This window comes from Pelophylax lessonae (assembly GCF_965119305.1).
Source record: "Pelophylax lessonae genome assembly, chromosome: 3".
Lineage (NCBI taxonomy): Eukaryota > Metazoa > Chordata > Amphibia > Anura > Ranidae > Pelophylax > Pelophylax lessonae.
In genome coordinates this window covers 568,254,219-568,275,686 of record NC_138770.1, presented here as the reverse complement: position 1 = coordinate 568,275,686, position 21,468 = coordinate 568,254,219, and the positions used below count along the sequence as shown (strand labels likewise).

General features: G+C 37.1%; 1 protein-coding gene across 1 annotated transcript in view; it reads right to left on the bottom strand.

Moving 5' to 3' along the window:
* Nucleotides 1-21,468, bottom strand: part of CCDC85A (coiled-coil domain containing 85A) — a 438,624-nt gene that overhangs the window by 314,265 nt on the left and 102,891 nt on the right. The window contains exon 2 of the mRNA XM_082249954.1: nucleotides 9,302-10,229. Coding sequence (XP_082106080.1) covers nucleotides 9,302-10,229 — 928 coding nt within the window. The remainder of the gene's footprint in view (nucleotides 1-9,301; nucleotides 10,230-21,468) is intronic.

Below are 21,468 nucleotides of genomic sequence, written 5' to 3'. Positions count from 1 at the left end.
ACATAATAAATCACAGGAAAATATTGTGACCTTTATCCAGTATAACCAAGTACATGTGCTCATGACATTTATTATTTGAACATGTCTCTGCTGCCAAACCTACAATGTTGAGCTTTCATATACAGTTAAAATCATAAAAAGTCTACAGCACCTAAGTCGCATATAAGTAACTGTACTAAAAAGTTGGGATTAGCCAAAAAAACTAAAAATAAAAACAAAAAAAAAATGAATTGAAACAAAATAAAAACAATCAATAATAAAACAATAAGTATAACTTTTAAAATACTGTATATGACTGACTGCTATTTTCTCATTTGTGTTTGTGAGTATAGGATATAGATATTGGAAAATCAAGTGGGTTTCAAGAAACTATTTATTCTAAACCCCCACCTTTTGAAAATCCTGAGTTTTCTTGGGAGGAACAACTGTAATTAAAGATTTTACTTACAGTTCCACCTTCTGAATTTAGTATTGTGGTATGACCAAGCAAAACACAATGGTTCTCTATAAGAACCAATATATTTTTTATTTGGACTCCAATCTGCATTTTCAATCAATAATGAGTTCCTTGGATTTTAATTATAAATAATTAGTACAGCTGAGGTTTTCTTTAGGTGGCCAGTAAAACAACAAATTTGGTAAATTAATTAGATTCTACATAAACTGGACCAAGAGAGTGTGTATGTAATTTTACTGGATGGTTGAAAATACAGACCTCATATTTCGTGTTAGACATTTGCTTGTCCTCACTGAAATCTCCGGAGAAATGCAATCTACCACCATCTTTGCCAACAAGCACGTGCACATTTAGTAAAAGATTTGCTATTTCCAGAAGCATCATGCAGAGATTTTCAACCATGATGAAAATTCTCTAAATGAGATGACAAGCTCTTCAGATGCTTCAAAGTACTTATCTCTTTGGTGTGAACCACTTCATACTCTGTTCATCATAAGTGATATATGATTCTTTCACATCACATCAATTACTGGACAATATATTAGTAGCTTATTTAAACATTCGATTCCTCTGGACAGCAGACTCAAAAGATTGTTCTAAGTAGTCTAAACCATAGAGAGAAATATGTTGGTGCTATAATATTATCCTCTTGACCAACCACATTATTTACACCACAAGTATCTTCAAGTGATTTTGTATTCAAGCACTTTGATCACCTACTTAAGTGGTGAAGCACATGCTATCACTCAAAACAACAATGTAGTCACCTTGTATATATTTTTTTACAGTGTCCTTCACAACTGTCCAAATGACCCTTGTTCTGTCATAAATATAACTATTAATGCCCACTCAGCAATGGCTAATACACACATTCCATTGAGGCCAGGTAAAAGCTCAGATGCAGTGTAAAGGATGTCCTTTTTCAAAAGGATATTTTTCCAAAAGTAGTAATGGGGTACATGGCGCAATAAGTATTGTGTGTACATAAAGGTCTATGCAGAACAGCAAAACGTTTATAAAGTCCAATTGGAGTGTTCAGGATTACTTTCCTCTGATCTCAATGCACCAGATGCAGCTCCCCAAAGAGACTGAAGTTATCTCTAGGCAAACAGATAAGAAGAACAGCAGTGCCCAATCTTAATGTAGAATGTTAACAGATTTATTGTGGTGCCCCCCGACATCCAGGTGACATCGCTTCTTGTTTACTCTGCATCCCACAAGAAGCTCTCCCCACCTTTTTGGTTTTCACTTCCTCATCTACGCTGTCATCCAGTCTAACAGGCTACATGTTGTCGGAAGAGGCTCTCCATCCCAGATGCATAAGCTGACCGCTCACAGATTACATACAAGGTGCCATTTCTCCTTCCCATGGGAGTTGCTAATTTACAAGTATTTCTCAATACTTTTAATGCTGCACTTAGTTTGGTGCCCCTAGATGTGTTCTCTTGGTTCTGCAGGTATATCCACCCAGTATTCCTTTCTTGGTTTGAGGTTCCCTGCTGTTGTGAGACCATTGGAAGCCCTTACTATGTGACGAGCCTGATTTTAACTGTCACAATGGGAGTTGCCATTTGTCTTTTCACCATAATAAATCTGTTAACATACTACACTCAGATTGCACACTGCTTTACTTTTTATCTGTTTTTTTAAAAGACATCCTTTGAAAAAGCCATAGGATGAAACACGTCAAAAAGTGACATCAGCTTCCCCAGAACCAGAAGTACCCATTCTGACATTTTGGAATCTGATTTCTATGTATCTCTCTGTATTTGTGAGCATTTGGTTGTAGAATACATTTTTGTGTGCATTTGCTGCACTATTGTCACTCTTTATATTTTTTTATGTGAATGCCCTGTTTTTTATGGTGAAAGTACCTGACCTGGAGGGATCTTTGAAGAAGCAGGAGGAGGTTTAAACGTATGATATCTAGCCCCAAGATGTGTGGGCAATTGTTTGGTAAGAGTATATTAGCATGTGGATTTAGATACATGAATAAATTTGGTTTGCACTTTTAGTCACGTATATATGTGAGCACAATTCTATATATTTTATTTTAGTTATTGAGATTGTATTACACTGTCAATATATTTTTGGTTTATGCTTTGGGAGCACAAACAACATTAGGGCTCTTTCACATGGGCGTTCCGTATGTCCGTATATCACCCCATCCATTTGCGGGTGATATACGGACATAATGCATGTCAATGGGATTGCGGATGTCAGTGGATGACCGTCCGCTGACATCCGATTTGTGTCCTTTCAGTTCTGTTCCGTTTTTTGGAACGGAAGAGAACCCTATTTTTCTTCCGTAAAAAAAACGGAACGTATGCAAAATTGGATGTCAGCGGTGTCATCCGCTGACATCCGCAATCCCCATAGACATACATTATGTCCGTATATCATCCGCAAACGGATGGGATGATATGCTGACATACGGAGCAGATGACACAAGTGTCACCTGTGTCCGTGAAAAAAAAAAAAAGTGCTGCAGCGGAAGAAGAAATCGGAGCGGCCCTAAGGACTTGAATGCGGGACAGCTTTTAAGAGCAGAGGAGGATTTGAGCATACTACACTATGGGGCTAATGATAAAACTGGACAGTGTAAAATCTGGTGCAGCTCTGCATAGAAACCAGTCAGCTTCCATTTTTTTTTTCATTTTTTTTTTCTTCAGTTTTTCCAAAGTGAAAAGCTGGTTGGCTTTCATGCACAGCTGCACCAGATTTTGCATTCTCCAGTTTTAGTAAATCAACCCCTTTTTTTGCCTTTGTTTTTGGTTATAACCTGGAGGTGATGAGGTAAAGGATATCAAATAAAAAGAAGACATCATAGTTGTTTGGAATTCAAGCTTTATTTGACCCACTTGCAATAGGGGTCATAGAATCTTGTGAGAGTTTAATAAATGTATAAACAGGAAGATACGTTCACAAGCATTAGGATTTTATTAAGGGCTCTTTATTTGTCCCCGGTTTTTATTTTTATATATTCGCCTGGGGGGAAGGCATTTTTTTTCCAGTTGTTACTGGGACTTAGTGTGGTATTTATTGTATTCTGAGCATTGAAATATTACCAATTTTATAAATTATTTTTGTATTTTTGTAGTTTAGGCACTTATTTACTGAATTTATTAAATTATTATTTTTTTAGCCAGTGTGATTACCTAATATCTGCCTTACTAGCAATAAGCTTAAACTATGCTTTCAGTTAAAGTAACTGCTTTGTAAGCTATTTGGTAGAGCTGCACGATTATTTGTTAAAAAATTGCAATCTCGATTCAACCCCCCTCACAATCTTAATCCGGCATTTCCACGATTCATGTAACAGTGCAGAGCCGTACATTTTATATATTTTTTTTTATCAGAGACCCTAGAGAATAAAATGGCGGTCATTGCAATATTTTAAGTCTTACTGTATTTGCGCAGCAGTCTTTCAAATGCAATTTTTTGGGAAAAAATACACTTCAATGAATTAAACAAAAACTAAACAGTAAAGTTAGCCCAATTTTTTGTATAATATGAAAGATGATGTTACGCTGAGAATTGTGATCTTTATTTTAAGCAAACAAATTGTGATTCATATTTTATCCAGAATCGTGCAGCTCTAGCATTTGGGAAAGGTTCTAATGATGAGGGTTTACAGACAGACTATATTCACTTTTCAATCCAGAGAGCAGGCAGGAGGTGGGGCGGCGGGAAAGAGCCTGCAGAATTACAAGCACATAATATCATCACCCCTGTTGCTACACATATATATATAGCACAGCAGGGAATGGGATGTTAGGATTACAAATGCATGAGCCTACCATAACAAATCTTTTGTCAAGTAAAACAATCTTTTGTCAATATGTAATGATTTTATTGGCTGAAGTTGCCATTTAATTTAAATTTTTTGACAGGTAACCATAGTTGTCAATTTTCTTTTTCTTCAAATGATTCCAACTGGGAACGACAAGCAGATCTAAAACCCTCTGATATAACTCTATGACAAAGATATCAAAGCTTGCGGGGAAACCATAGATGGAAAACAGATGATTTATAATAATGCTCTTGGATAAAACATGGTTCTCACCAGCACAGCAAGGTATAAAGACATACAGTTATCTCACACAGCTGTCAAACACAAAGTATTAAAATATTTAAATACATTTACATCTGCATTTTATCTCCACTGCCTACTTGAGTAGCTCATCAGATTAGCAGAACTGTGGATTCATAATGCTTTGTAACACTGATACTTGAGTCATAATTTTTTTTAACCACAAAAATACTTAATAAATATGTAAAAATATATAAAAATACAAATGACCTAAACTTCTAAAAAAAAACCAAACTTCTATATATAATATATATATATATATATATATATATATATATATATATATATATATATATATATATATATATGTAATGTTTCCAACACATTTTAAATTGGTACTAAAATACATTGACATATTAAATGAAGAATCTGATAACAGATAAATTGCAGCATCCATAAAATAGTTTGCTACATAGCAGCAATACCAGCCAGCAGAAAGTAACTCAATAATAATAAAAACATTCCTTCAAAGTAAAAATAAATGTAATTTTATATTTGATATGTTGTAAGGTCCTGTTAAATCATCTAGAAGGTTAACATCGAATGGCAATGAATAGCTATTCTTTCTCAAACCAAGTCCAATCAGTAGTGATTGATTTTGGGTGAACACCAATAGGCTGAATCATTCAAAAGCTTCTCCCACCTCCCAAGATTCTTTTAAACCCTGTTTTACCAACCAGCAGAATCCCATAAAGGGATCTCACACTCTTGGATTTCATTGTGTCTCTTGTTAAAATTGAATTTTCTTTGGTTGGCTTTTGGCTTTCATCATAGTTGCTTCAGGCAGGTAAATACAAGTATTTGCGTGTTGGCTTTTGCAGCTGGAGGTTTCAGAAAGAAAGTGGAAAACCTCAACACTTACCACCCAGACACTGACTGGCAGACCTGCCCAACTCAGATCATTCAATAGATCAGTTGTTTAACAGCAGCCAAAAAAAAAAAAAAAATTGAAGGCTAAACGTGTACAAAGTTTTCTACCTTCTTCAGCCACCCCACTAAACTCATTGTAATTGATTTACCAAAGACAAATAGACTTCACTTTGCAAGGGAATGTAATCCTGAGCTTAGTGAATGTGGTGAAAACTAATTTGCAAAGAATACCCAGTCACTTGCGGGGAAAAACAAAACAGTAGTTTTGCTTGCATTTTACTAAGCTAAAGGAAAATTCCCATGCACAGTAAACAGCCCATTTTTCTTTAGTAAATCAACCCCAATGTTTATTAAGTAGGAGGTATGATAGGATAGGTAGGATGTGGCAAGACCACACAGCCCCTCAGTGGAAGCAAATTACTGTGATGCCCAAAAGGCAGAGAAGCACTGCCAAGCACTGATAACCTTAATCTGGCTATATACTAGTAGAATTCCACTGGAAATTTTTCATTTTAAGAACATGTGTTTGATTTTTAATTCATTATTGAGGTCAAATCGACATTCGTTTTTGACAACGAGGAAATGTGAAAGAGAAGGATGGATAATGTTTTTTTCTCGAATGAGTGAATTTCTAACAGTGTACCGTATGTTATTTTCATTTGGTAAATTAAATTCCTTCCAAAATCAAATGTTAAAAGCAAACAAAATTTTGAAGTACTTTTGAACATCATTCATCAAACCATCGAATGTATTCAAACTTTTTTTTATAAATGTTCATGCAAATATCATCTAGTTGAAAGTGTAAATAGTGTGCAGTCTTAAATTATGTATAAAAACGTATTGTTGAATAAACAATATATACTAATAAATCCTATGATTAAACATATAGCTATCCAAATCAGTTTTAATACTGCATATACACCACTTAGATCTTGTAAATATACAATCAAGTGTAAAAATTACGTAACTTAACAATATTCAAGCAATAATCTGTAAATGCAATTTTTCTATTAAACACATTGGTTTTTTAAGATTAAGCACTATGAATTTTCTTTACCACTTTTAACACCAATCACCCACAAATTGAGAGCCCTTGTTTATTCCAAGCCCCAGTAATAGGTCCATAAGGAGCAGAGTCCTTTCTACATGTGCATAAGATCCAATGAGGATCTATGGGTCTGGTAAGCGGCCATCCATTATACTTATGACATGGTCGTGAAGCACTGGCACTTTTATTGATTTTGCACAAAGACACTGTTGTATAAAGGAGATGGATGGACACTCTTAGTGGGCACAGTAATTCACTTATCTATGAACTTTTTTGTTTATACATTTTTTGATACAACATTGGATCCATTTTTAGTGGATTGAATGCACCAGTCAATTTACACTGAATGTTATATATATGTGAAGTATTTTTTACATTGAACACTTGAATGTATATTTACAAGATCTAAGTGGTGTATATGCAGTATTCCAACTGATTTGGATAACTATATGATTGATCGTAGGATTTATCATGGTATATTTGATATGGCACATACGTTTTGATACTTATTTAAGACAGTGCACTATAGACACTTTTAACAAAATTATTGGATCCCAGTATTCCAGGGATTTTTTCAGTGAAGCAGTCCCTGTAACATAGTGGCTAAGTGCAACCCTCAGGAATAAATAAATATATTCCAGTGTTTGGCCAGATTTAGACTTGTTGCTGAAATAATTGATAAACAGGAGTTCCAAGAAAAACGTTCTTGTTCATCAGTGGTGGAGAGAAGGCAAGAGTAGAGTTTTTGTAAGGGATATAGCATAAGAAACCATAAATGATTCAACCTACCAATTTCCCCAAAAACAGAAATTTCAGTTTTGCATGGACCTGGCTAGGGATAGAAAAAGAGCATGAAATAAAATCTTCCCATTTTGTGATCTTCTCCACTGCAACCACAGGAGATAAAGAACATGACCAAAGTAGGCAAAAAAAAAAAAAAAAAGTAGGCATTTACGAGTGTAAACATTCAGGGCCTATGGCAAACATGTTCTCCCCAAAGAATTTCACTGTCTACCAATAAGAGATACGCGAAACGTGTAAGCATTATTGAGAAAAGACCTCCACTAATAGCCATTTTTTTATGACAAACATGACCATATACAAAGCTTCCTGTTAAGGTACTTAAAAAAAATACACTCCATTACTACATGCATGCTTTTAAAGTATTCAGTCAAGAAGAAAAAAGGCAGTTTTAATAATTTGTTCCAAATATGCAAGTTGTCTGTTTGTTATGATGACTAAATGGTTTCAACACCTCGAGTCAAGGATACTGCAACAAGTATATGGATCAAGAAAATCAAAGTAAAAAATCAGGAACCTTAGCTCTATACTTGATCAGGGTAATTGACTTGTATTAAAATAAGAGAAGTAGCATAACAACTAAATAGCATTTTCAAAAGGCGATATCAGCAATGTCAACCTTCATATTTCTCTCATACAAATTTTCCCTTAACATTTATCTTTATTCACGCTGCACGTAATGTTCATTCACAGTTTACCTCCCTGCTTTAAACTCCATCCTAAGTACTCTAAAACTTAACTTTGCACTTTAACTTTTACCTTTGCAACTTTAAACTGCACTACTTACTGCATTTCAGATGCAGTTTTTAGCAAGGGCAAACTGCACACAAAAAGCAGAACATAACCTTTTCCTGGGAAATAAATGCCAAACAAATGAAAAATACATAAAAATGCACTGAAACAGATGGAAAGCACATGTGAAGCATATTTAAAAAAATAAATAAATCCATCATAACAATAATGATTTCAAATAACTAATATTTTATAATAGACCAGACCCATAGGGTGCCTTGGAAATCATTATCTATTAAACAGTATTTAACCTTTGTAGAGAAAGCCAAGTTCCCATATCTCCAATGTCTTGCTGTTAGTGGTGAAGTACATCTATTGCACTAGCACATGTCTAAAGGTCCATGCAGGTAGCTGTAAGTGTCTGCTATTATACATCAACGTCCCAGTGGACATGCATTCTCTTATTGGCATATTAAATAACGCAAGATGACAATAAAGTGCAGACAACATGTATATTCATAAATTTGTATTTAATCTACTCCCAATGCATTTTCACTTACCTGAACCTTTGAGTGCAGCTCTGCTTTAAATTACAGTAAAAAAACTATTATAACCATACAACTTCTACTACGTTTGTAGTATAAATCACCAGAATTCACAACCATGATCCTGCAAACAATGATAATCTATTTATCAGCCCCAATGCATGTATAGATTACAGCTACTCTAGCCCCATTTGGGGGAATATTGTATACAACCAACAAAAAGCACACAGAAGCAACTGCAACAGAACTATCAACACCTACAATACTTTAGATGGCATAAAGCAATGATTTAATGTTAGCATTCACTGCAGTTCACCTCAACTGCAGGTTAGGAGGTCTAAAAAAAAAAAAAAAAAAAAAATTTCCTCAGGATATTGCACTAATTATACCAGAATTCTCTGTAAAACAAAACCAAAAACGTCAATAGGAAGCGTACCAATCATGGCTTACTTTTATAGTAGCCAGGAATGCTGAGAATTGCTTGGAAGAAAATAACATTTCCTGCAATTGTTATTGATTCTAAGGCACTAAAAGCATCAATCATTTTCCATATTTAGCTTCTGCTACATTAACTTGGAAAAAGTACAAGTCAAATACTGAAACTGACTGGCCATTCTTAATATACAGTTGGCATTAGGCTAAAACATGCATTCATGATATGTTCACATGTATGTACTATGTTTATGCTGGTTGTTCAATACATGCAGAAAACTCCATTTAAGCAAATGGGGATTTCAGTAGGCTTGTCCACCCACCATTCATTCCATTGTACACACTTCTGTGATGAGATGACATTTCATCTGCTACTTGTCTCCTTAAGGTGCCTTCCCTGCTGCTCGCACTCAAAAGTTTGAGGTGTTCTGGGCTACCTCCAAAATGTTGTCTGAGATGCTCAGGGCTACTACCCCTTGCTTTTTGAAGATGTTCTGAGTTTCCACTTAATGTATGTTTTTGAAGATGTTCTGGGCTGCCACTGCTGAGCTTTTGGTATTCTGGACTACCACCAGACCTATGCTTTTTAAAATGTTCAGGGCTACTACTTAATATCTGCTTTTGTAGATTTTCTGGGCTACTACAAGAATGCCTTTGTGGCTCTGGACTACTTTTACCCACACTTTTATGATGTTCTGGACTTGCACTTTTCAGATGTTTCTGATGGTCAGGACTTGATGAACTCCTAGGCTTTTGAAGATGTTCCGGGCTGCCACTTCCATGTTTCTGGTGTTCAGGACTTCCTTCACCTCTGCTTTTTTGGAGGTGTTCAGGACTGTTGGTAGAGTTTACTTTATGATGGTCTGGGCTATCTGTGCTACCTGCACTGGATGTGCTGCTTCCATCACCAACATCTCGTAGAAATGTACTGGTCGTTGCAGTCAACTGACAGAGGCTATTCTGACTGTCAATGGAACTCCTACTACCTGCTACCCCAATTTTCTCTTCATCTAGCAAAAAACAAAGTTCTTTTAAGTCAAGGTTTTCCTTTACCACTTCTTCTTGTCTTACTTCAAGCTCCTTCAGTTTCTGTAAATACAAAGCAACTTCTTTCTGCATGATCCCTGAAGTATATCTTCCCAGCCTTTGCCACTCTCTGGAAATCCGTTTTCCTTTTTGCCTGTCGTCATCCAAGAAACAACATAGGTCTCTAAGTTCTTGGTTGTCTTCCTGCAGCTTCTTATTTACATCCTTAAAGAACAGAATATTTTCAGTTAGTAAATGATCAAAGTGGAATTAAAATCATACATTTTTAATGCTGATAAACTGTTCAACTGAAAATGCCAACCGCCTTGTGTAGCTAGAATAATCATAATGTGCCAACTCTGATGTGATTTATTTTAAGCCAGTTTCAGTACATTACATCTGATACAATATATCATAACTTCAAAATGATGAAGAGCAAATCATAAAGCTGAAATTAAACCTATTTAAAATCTGTCATCTAGTTTTTCAAAACATTTTTCAATAGCTTTTATTGAAATAGTAAAGTCGCAATAGTAAAAGTGGAGTAGACTCCTTTTTCATGAAAGCTGAATTTCAGCCAAATGGTTAAATATACAGTTAAATACATATAGGGGAGCTGTTATCTTCCAAAGGATTTTCATAGTATTTCTGTTCATCCAGTCTTAAAATATGCACAGACCTGCCACACAGCAGAGCCAGGTGGGTGGACTGATTTTTTCTTAATGCAGTTCACCTCTCTGCACTCTGCCTGTGATTGAAAGGAGCAGAAATAGCAAACTGATAATTTATCCCCCATTCATTTTACTCCTGTAGGAATGTTCCAATTCAGCGCATGGAACTATAGTATATATATATATATATATATATATATATATATATATATATATATGTACATAATATAACTGGGTACTAACATTTATAGGTAAAGTTGATCCAGGGAAAATCTGATTGCCTCTTTTGGCGATCAGGAAGAAATTTCTTCCCTTTGTTGTAGCAAAATGGATCATGCTTCGCTGGGGTTTTTTGCCCTCCTCTGGATCAACTGTGGGTGTAGGATTGTGTATATGGGATTGTGTGATTTATTTATTTTTATTTTTTTTAGTTGGTTGAAATAGATGGACTTGTGTCTTTTTTCAACTTGACTAACTATATATATATAGAGATCAAAAAATTGCAGATGCAACCTCAAATTGTAGATATCTTGTTTACTTCATATCTTCATGCATTTATAGGTAAATATACATTTACAAGCAACTGCACAGTTTCAGACATACATATGTCCTTCTTCAAGCTGCATGTGTAGCACTAATTTAGTCGACAACTTTTTATCCACCTTCTTACAGTGAGTCTAGCCCTAAACACAGGTGTATCCCATCATCCAAGATTTCCTTGAGTATGTGAATTAACCCATTTCTATCTCATCACTTTCACCTATGCGCTGTATCTAGAGATCTATATACAGTCAGGTCCATAAATATTGGGACATCAACACAATTCTAATCTTTTTGGCTCTATACACCACCACAATGGATTTGAAATGAAACAAACAAGATGTGCTTTAACTGCAGACTTTCAGCTTTAATTTGAGGGTATTTACATCCAAATCAGGTGAATGGTGTAGGAATTACAACAGTTTGTATATGTGCCTCCCACTTTTTAAGGGACCAAAAGTAATGGGACAGATTAACAATCATAAATCAAACTTTCACTTTTTAATTGTTTGGTTGCAAATACTTTGCAGTCAATCACAGCCTGAAGTCTGGAATGCATAGACATCACCAGTCGCTGGGTTTCATCCCTGGTGATGCTCTGCCAGGCCTCTACTGCAACTGTCTTCAGTTCCTGCTTGTTCTTGGGGCATTTTCACTTCAGTTTTGTCTTCAGCAAGTGAAATGCATGCTCAATCGGATTCAGGTCAGGTGATTGACTTGGCCATTGCATAACATTCCACTTCTTTCCCTTAAAAAAACTCTTTGGATGCTTTTTTAGTATGCTTCGTGTCATTGTCCATCTGCACTGTGAAGTGTCGTCCAATGAGTTCTGAAACATTTGGCTGAATATGAGCAGATAATATTGCCTGAAAAACACTTCAGAATTCATCCTGCTGCTTTTGTCAGCAGTCACATCATCAATAAATACAAGAGAACCAGTTCCATTGGCAGCCATACATGCCCACGCCATGACACTACCACCACCATGCATCACTGATGCGGTGGTATGCTTTGGATCATAAGCAGTTCCTTTCCTTCTCCATACTCTTCTCTTCCCATCACTCTGGTACAAGTTGACCTTGGTCTCATCTATCCATAGGATGTTGTTCCAGAACTGTGAAGGCTTTTTAAGATGTTGTTTGGTAAACTCTAATCTGGCCTTCCTGTTTTTGAGGCTCACCAATGGTTTACATCTTGTGGTGAACCCTCTGTTTTCACTCTGGTGAAGTCTTCTCTTGATTGTTGGCTGGCCAACTGTTGTGAAGGGCGTTTTCTTCACCAGGGAAAGAATTCTTTGGTCATCCACCACAGTTGTTTTCCATGGTCTTCTGGGTCTTTTGGTGTTGCTGAGCTCACTGGTGCGTTCTTTCTTTTTAAGGATGTTCCAAACAGTTGTTTTCCATGGTCTTCCGGGTCTTTTGGTGTCTTTTTAAGGATGTTCCAAACAGTTGATTTGTCCACACCTAATGTTTTTGCTATCTCTCTGATGGGTTTGTTTTGTTTTTTTCAGCCTAATGATGGCTTGCTTCACTGATAGTGACAGCTCTTTGGATCTCATATTGAGAGTTGACAGCAACAGATTCCAAATGCAAATAGCACATTTGAAATTAACTCTGGACCTTTTATCTGCTCCTTGCAAATGGGATAATGAGGGAATAACACACACCTGGCCATCGAACAGCTGAGCAGCCAATTGTCCCATTACTTTGGGTCCCTTAAAAAGTGGGAGGCACATATACAAACTGTTGTAATTCCTACACCTTTAACCTGATTTGGATGTAAATACCCTCAAATTAAAGCTGAAAGTCTGCAGTTAAAGCACATGTTGTTTGTTTCATTTCAAATCCATTGTGGTGGTGTATAGAGCCAAAAAGATTAGAATTGTGTCAATGTCTCAATATTTATAGACCTGACTGTATCCATGTATATATCTATATATCCATTCTTTACACCCATATGGGTTGAATAAGGATTATGTCTTATACCTATTTTTGTAGAACAGAGAGATAAATGGTGATGGTTATTATTATCATCATTTTTCAAATGTGTATGTGTTTTCTTTTTGCATAAAATGAAGAATCGAGAAAGGTCCTGAAAACATTATGTCGATGCTTGTCCAAATATGGAATTAGACGCTGAACAATAGGGGTTAATGTTTTGGTAATTTGCATAATGGTGCATGGCATTTTTTGTAATTTTGTATTTTTCTATATGTGTGTGTTGGTTTGGGATTCATTATTGGAGTTACCAATCACCATGCACATAATTTAGTATAATTGTGTTGTATCTTATATAGAAATTGGGGAACGAGTATGATAGTTACTTATGGATATATAGATCTCTGGATACTGTGCATAGGTGGAAGTGATGAGATAGAAATGGGTTAATTCCTGTACTCAAGGAAATTTTGGATGATGAGGTACCCCTGTGTTTAGGGCTAGACTCACTGTGAGAAGGAAGATAAAAAGTTGTTGACTAGATTAGTGCTACACATGCAGCTTGATGGACATATGCGTGTCCGAAACTGTGCAGTCGCTTGTAAATGTATATTTACCTGTAAATGCATGAAGATATCAAGTAAACGAGATATTTACATTTTGAGACTGCATCTACAATTTTTGTTGATGATTGCCTAGTGGAAACAAAGGAGTGCCACATCAGATGTAATCCTTTCTAAAGGGATTTGTTACACAGCAGAGATGTCCCACCTTGAAATTTTATATATATATATATATATATATATATATATATATATATATATATATATATATGTGTGTGTGTGTGTGTGTGTGCATACACTGTGCAAACTGTTGGCGCTATAAAAAAAACTGTATATTAATAATATAGATATATCAATTAACTAAATGTATTTATTTAACTAGTTTAACTACACAAACAGGATCTATTATACCCTCTACCTAATCTAACTGACAACAACAATATATGATGCACAATGAGAAATCTGCAGATCCTCTTCTGACCCTGCCAACGAATACAAGAGGTAAAACATCTTAACTATCTAAATCAAAAGCCTATGCATTATGTATGACACTTTTTGTTGACTATAGTTTCAAGAAAAATTTAGGGAAATATTAACCTGGGAAGAAGTTTTAACTTTGTTAATGGGTCTTCATATTAAGTCTATGTACTAGCATTTTTTTTAAATGAGGGCTTCTGTGTGAGAGGGCCAGCAAGGAGGGTGTTCCAGAATCACCATCAGGTGCTCTCCTGGATCACCAATTTACAGACAAAAAGACTTGGGGTAGACTGATATACAGCAACAGATGAAAAACGTAACAACTTCAAGGATAAATTTCAATCTTGTTGAGGTATATGTATATCTGTTTTTTTTTAATATACATTCAGTGCTCATACTGGATAATTTAATACATTAAATTGCAATCTGCAAAGTGCAATAACCCAATGCAACTAGGCCAGATTCAGAGATGTGTTGGAGAAAGCTTTGCCAATTCTGCATAAATGGGCTAAGCACTGCCACAACACATCTAATATTGTGCACTTGTTGGATCTCCACATGGATAAAGCAAAAAAACATTCAGAAAATGCCCTGTCAGTGTGCTCATCCAATCACTAACTAACTACTACAGCCCCGTACACACGTACCGAATGTCGGCCGAACGATCGGCCGTCTTTTGTCCGGTGCTGTCCTGTCGGCTGAAAACTGCAAAAGACTGCACACGAATTTTGTCGGCCAACAACAGCCGACTGCAGAAGTGATGTCATGTGATGGTTAACTTTCCGTGTGTTTTTTCTTTTCTGAGCATGCCCAGTCTTGCTAATCGGCTGTTTGTCGGCCGAATTCTGTACTGACTGGCGAACAATCGGCCGTTCTGGTGTTGGCCAACAAAAATTTTAATTTCCTGCACACCAGATTCTGTTTGGTCGAAAAGTCGCTGTCGGTTGGCGGAAGCATCATACTAACAAGCCGACAATCGGCCGATCGGTCGGCGGCCGAATATTTACGGCCGACAATCGCTACGTGTGTACGGGGCTTACCACTAACAGCTTCCACTCTACAAGATGGTTTTCTCCTAATCTTCTCAAGAGTTAAGTGCGTGATATCCACTGCTGGCCATGAAACTTTAGAATGGCTGCCAATGTACACCAATCAGGAATAGGCTTTGAGAAATCAGATGGATTGACGAGAAAGCTATAAATTAAACTCTTGAGCAGAAAGAAAAGTTATAATAGAGCAGCTCATGCCACATCAAAAGGTAATGTTGATTTTAACATATATTATCTAGGTCAGTGATGAAAGAAGTTTAAGAAAGCAGAGACAGGACACTCCACAATGATCTATTGCTTATAGACAAGAGGGGATGATGTCAACCAGCTACTGCAGAAACAGACACTTCCAGGGAATTTCAAGCTTCTTTGTCCCCCACTGCGTTAGATGGCTTTTCCCAAAGATCCCATATCCCTTAGGCTACATTCACACCTGAGCGTAGCTTTTTAGTGCGATTTTTACTGCGATGTTTACCGCGATTTACAGGCGTTTTTTTGTGCAGGCATTTTTAGATTAAATAGAGACCAATGGAAAACGCTTGTAATCTGCCCAAAAACAAGCTCATGTACTTTTTTGAGCGTTGGGCGTTTTGCTCACAGCGTCAAAACGCTCAGATGTGAACAGGGGCCATTGAAATGAATAGGATTTGTCTTGTTGGGCGTTTTGACAGCTGATCCTAGAGCAGAAAAACTCCCCAAAAATGCCCCAAAACGCCTACATGTGAACGGAGCCTAAGGTGTCCCAAAGTAATGTAGGGGCTGGCAGGAGGATCAGCTGCACACAGAAGGGGAAACAGGAGATCAGCTCTCCCAGAAGGGTCAGTTTCCGAAGAAACTCTGTGGAGTTTGTTAAAGGTAACTGTATTAAGACAAACATGAAGTGGACAATAGTGCATAGTTTCAACATCAGTAGTTTGAAAACAGATTACTGTCTTATAAAGCACCTTTGTTTACTTTTATTAAGCATTTTTGAAGATGTCTGGTTTAGTTGAATGCAATATTTGTGACTTTGCTTTCCTTGGTTTGTGCCCTTCAGGAGGTTCTCTAAGCCAATTTGTTCTAAAGAGTTACCTTGTGAGAAGCCAGTACTAACTTAGAGCCAATGCAAGGAATAGCCACTGTGGACATCTGTTGGGTCTGGAAGAGTTAAGACTACAGACCTTAACCATGCAGCTTTTCATGTGTATAAACCTAATGATGTTCTTTCTGAACTAAATGGCAATACAGAAGTTGTTATTATCGCTGTTTTTGGGAATAGCATCCCTATTTATTATAGGATGGAGGCCCCTGAGAAAGAAATTACATTGTCAAAAGTAAAAAAAAACTGGGTGTTTTCTTAATAAAAAGTTGTGGAAGTGTCAAAAGAATTTAGAGGTTTATCTGGAGTTACAATAAGAGGTACATTTTAAATATTGTCAAGAAAGTTAGTTAACAGTGCAGTGTTGATGTTGGCATGCACTTGGACATCAATAATTTGTCCCAGAAAGATGTCCTTTCTATACAGAAGGGTATAGAGGGTAGGAGCTTCACACAGTAGGTGATACTTTTATTTTTTAGAAGGCATTACCTGTCTATAACACACAAAAAATGAAGTTAAAGTGTTTGGGAAGAATTATTATTTTTTTTAACTTAATGCATTCTATGCATTAAGATAAAAAACCTTCTGTGTCTGGTACCCCCCCCCCCCCCCATTATATTTACCTGAGCCCTATCACGATCCAGCGCTGTGTATGAGAGCAGCAGTTCTCCTGGCTCTGTCCCTCCTGCTGCAGTCCATCAAACTCTGTGACAAAGGAGCAAAGGGGTGGGGGCGGAGTTACATGATTGGCCCAATAGGAAGCAGCTTCCTATGGGGTCATTGGACAAAGAGGAGGGTTGGGCCTGTTCTGTGCAAAACCATTGCACAGAGCATGTAAATATGCCATGTCTTTTATTTTAGTTAAAATAAATAAATAAATATGTTAGATAGCCATGATGTTAGGAGATGGACTGATATTAAGCTGAACAAAAGAGATTCTCTACATCCCTCAAACAAGAACACTAAACTATTTAGTAGGGAATGCAGGTGTTCTTTGGACATACTGTACAGTTAAACTGAGATTTGGGGGCAGAGAGTTTCTTCATAAGGATTATTTATGTCCTCAGCAGGTAAAATCTAATTTGAGGATTTATGTTTCTAAGGCAGGGGAGGGGTAATAAAAACAGGCAGTAGGACTGAATTTTTACCATCCCCATCCTACACTGCAATAAGACTAAAAAAAAATCCACTGCAGATCATTTTTCAGAGAGTGGTAAAGCCTGCTGCCTATGTGAAATAAGCATAAAAAATTGGGTGATGGGGGTAGTTCATTTCTGGGGTAACAAGCTTTGTCAGTGGATAGCTCTTACATCAAGGGGTAACTTGGACTTTTTTGTGATTACAGATACATTGTTCAGGGATTCAAATGACTGAGAAGTAATTATACCAGGGTACGTACTATACAGGAAAAACACAGTAGAATAGAGGGAAGGTAAAGTTGCCCTTTATGTCAAGAATGACATAAAATTACCAATTCAGAAAGCAAATTAACTACTTGAAACTCTCTGGGTCTTCCTATCATCCAGATAGGAATTTGGTGTAGTATACAGGCCCCCAGGACAGTCAGAAGTTTAGGATAACCTGTTGATTGATGAGATAACCCAAATAACAATGAGGGGGAGAGGTTTTCAAACTGTTCTGCAGGAGTTGAGATATGTTGGAGGCTTTGAAAAAAGTTTCTCTAAAACAGTTACAAAAAAAGCCCAGTCAGAGGAGATCATATTCTAGACTTGGTACTGACAAATGATAAACGATCGTCTGAAGTTGAGCTGAGAGAAAATTTGGGTGCTAGCCATCACCATTGTCATTGCCATTGCAAAAGTTTTAGTTTTCAAAAGAACATATTGCTGAAATGGGTGAATTTCTAAAGAATGAATAAAAAGGTTGGAGAAAATGGCAGGAGTCTATAATCAGTGGGCATTATTAAAAGTCTACCATTCCGGAGGCAATTGGAATATGTGTCAAGGAGATTAGTATGAGTAAGCAGAAGAGAAGACCATTACGGTCACTACAGAGGTAGGAAGCATAGAAAAATAAAAAATAAATAAAAATCTGCATACAGCGGATATGAGTAAAAAGGAAATGTGGCTGATAGAGAAGTTTAAAAAAACAGAGCAAATGAGGCCTAACACATTATCAGTTCTGCTAAAGCTCAGAAAGAGAAGAAAATGGATAGATTTATTAAGGAAAGGGGACAAAACCTTTTTTTAGGTAAATCAGTGAAAGGAAGAAAAGATACTATGGGATTACAAAAATCAAAACTTTGCACAATACCTATGTAGAGAGAGACCTGTATGTAGCAAACCATATAGCTAATTACATCTGTTCAGTCTTCTCATAAGTAAATGGCACTTACAAAAAAGGTTGGAGGATCATATTGGTTGAAGCAGTGAAAGATCATTTTCAGGATTTCCTGAAGGCAGTGGTAGCCATTGAACTAACTCTCTTAAAGCCTAAACAAGCAAGTCCTGATGGCATTCATCCCAGAGTTCTAAGAGAACTAAGAGAACTTTGAGGTATAGTTGTTGGACCATTAACTGACCTTTTAATCAATCTCATCTAACAGAAGTTCCCTATAACTGGTGGACAGCTAATATTGTACCTATTCATAAAAAGTGTAGTAAGGAAGAAGCTTGCAACTAAAGGCTAGTATGTTTAAGATCTGTAGAACAACATAGTAAAATCAATGGAATCACTCCTAAAAAAAAGGAAAAATACACAACTTGGTGGAACCAAAGCAGAATTGCTATACTAAAAGTAGATCAAAATCGGAATAATCTGATATCATATTATATTTTACAAATGTTTTGGAGAGAGTGGTACTGTGGACATAGTCTATCTTGATTTCAGCAAAGCATTTATTATGATTCCACATAATAATATCATAAACTGTTGTAAAATCTATGACTGAACCCTTGAGTAGTTTAGTGGATACACAGCTTCTTAAAGGATAGATATTAATGTACGATTGTAAATGGAGTTAGTTTAGAACAGAGACCAGTCAATAGTGGTAGACCAAAATGCTCTGTACTAGGTCCTGTTCTAGTGATCCCTGTGTAAGTGATAGACCAAACGCCTAGTGGGCAAGGTGTATCTTTTTGCTGATGATACAAAGGTGTGCAATACAGTTAATATTCCTAGAGGTGGTTTGTTACATGGAGTATGATTTGGCATTGCTGGAAGATGGAAGCTGTGAAAAACTGCAGTTCAATATTTGAAAATGCAAAATACCATTCTTAGGAAAAATAATCTCCTTACAGGTAACAATATGGGTGGGAGGGGCATTGTTGGCCAGAGTTACAGAGGAAAAAGATTTGAGAATGCTTTTTTAAGATAACTGCAAGTTGAACAAAAAGTGTAGCCTGGCCGCAGGGAAAGTGAATACAATTCTGGGGTGTATGTTTAGAGGGATCACCAGCAGTAAGATAGAGGTCCTGATTCACCTACGTTCACTTCATTTATAAAACTGAGTCCAGTTTTGAAGACCTCACTTACAAAAAAAAGATATTGATAAGATAGACAAAGTAAAGAGAACGGCAAAAACCATGAACTGCAAAACCCCTCCACCCTATGCAATGAAGATGGGAAGAGGAGGAGGTCTATGTAGTTAAAATTAGGAGAGTATAAACAAATTTGTTTGTACTGTTGGAATACGAGTGAGGGGACGCACTGGACACCTTTGCTGCCATTGTGCTATGCGCTGGGTGTCCAGTGCCCCCCTTTGCCTTTAGAAGAGAGCTGGGCTCCTTCCAGGCATACCTCCCCTTTGCCTATCCATTATAAATTATACAATGCTTCTACTATGGAGACCCTTTAAAAAATGTATAGAGTTAGGACTGCAGAAATATTGGGGTGCCTTGTCCTGGTCTCTGCAGCTTACGCATGTATTTGCAAACATGTGCAAACCAAACACCTGTTTTGAAAGCAAACTGTTAGACAGGTTAATTTGGTTGGTTGCAGGCTGGCTGGGAATTTTCTTTGGTTTTGTTTTATATAAAATTAGAAGAGTACTCTAGTGTGACAATGCTGATCCCCCATAGATTCAGTAGAGTGCGGAAACACTGCCTCCCTAGGAGGAAACACTGCCACCCTAGGAGGAAACACTGCCTCCCTAGGAGGAAACACTGCCACCCTAGGAGGAAACACTGCCACCCTAGGACAGGAAGTGTGTTACGGGCAGGATAAAATAAAGAGAAAAAATAAAACAAATAATACAAATACTAACGGAAACAAATGCAGCCACCACATCTAAGTACTGTTGAGGTGTATATAACAATTTGTTTTTGGGTTTACAAAAGCTTTAGGATATAAATAAGGAGAACAGTATTTTCAGTATTTGCAATATGAAGCTAAGAACAGGAGGACATGACCTAATGAAGGAAAATCAAAACTAACAAAGGTTTATTAAAAGACTTTTAGAAAAGGTAGTAAGTCAGTCAAAAGCAATTGAATTTAAAAATGACTGAAACAAATATAGATCTATGCTCAAAAAACAAATCACAAATTCACTTTATTTTTTTATGGGGACAGATTTTATGGGCAGTTTCAGTTAAGCAACAGGGTCACTTTAAAGTGATTGTAAAGGCTTAAAGTTTTTTATCTTCTTGCATTCTACGCATGAAGGTAAAAAAAAAAAAACTTCTCTGTGCAGCAGCCCCCTCGGCCTCCCCTAATTATTATAACCTCATTTCGATCCAGCGATGTGCCTCGGCTCTCGGGGCACTCTCTCTCCTCATTAGCTGAGACAGCATTGAGAGCCATTGGCTCCTGCTGCTTTTAACCACAGTCAGTGAGCCAATGAGGAGAGAGAAACGCGGCTTTATGTGTGAATAGGCATGCAGAGCTGTGGCTTGGCAACGAGCCTGCTTGGGTGCCCAAATTGCAAGCTGCTTGCTCTGGGGGCAGGAGGGTGTGGCCAAGAGCGCAAGCGAGGGACCTGAGAAGAGGAGGATTGGGGCTGCTCTGACCAAAACCATTACACAGAGGAGGTAAGTAAACCTTATTATTTTTATCTTTTTTTTTTAACCACTTGTCAACCAGCCGCCGCAGTTATACAGCGATCCCGTGGGCGTGCGTGCGCCACAGGAGGTGTGTGCCCATGCCCACTTGCCAGTGGGGAAGCCAAGGTGTGGGGCCGGCGGCCACGATT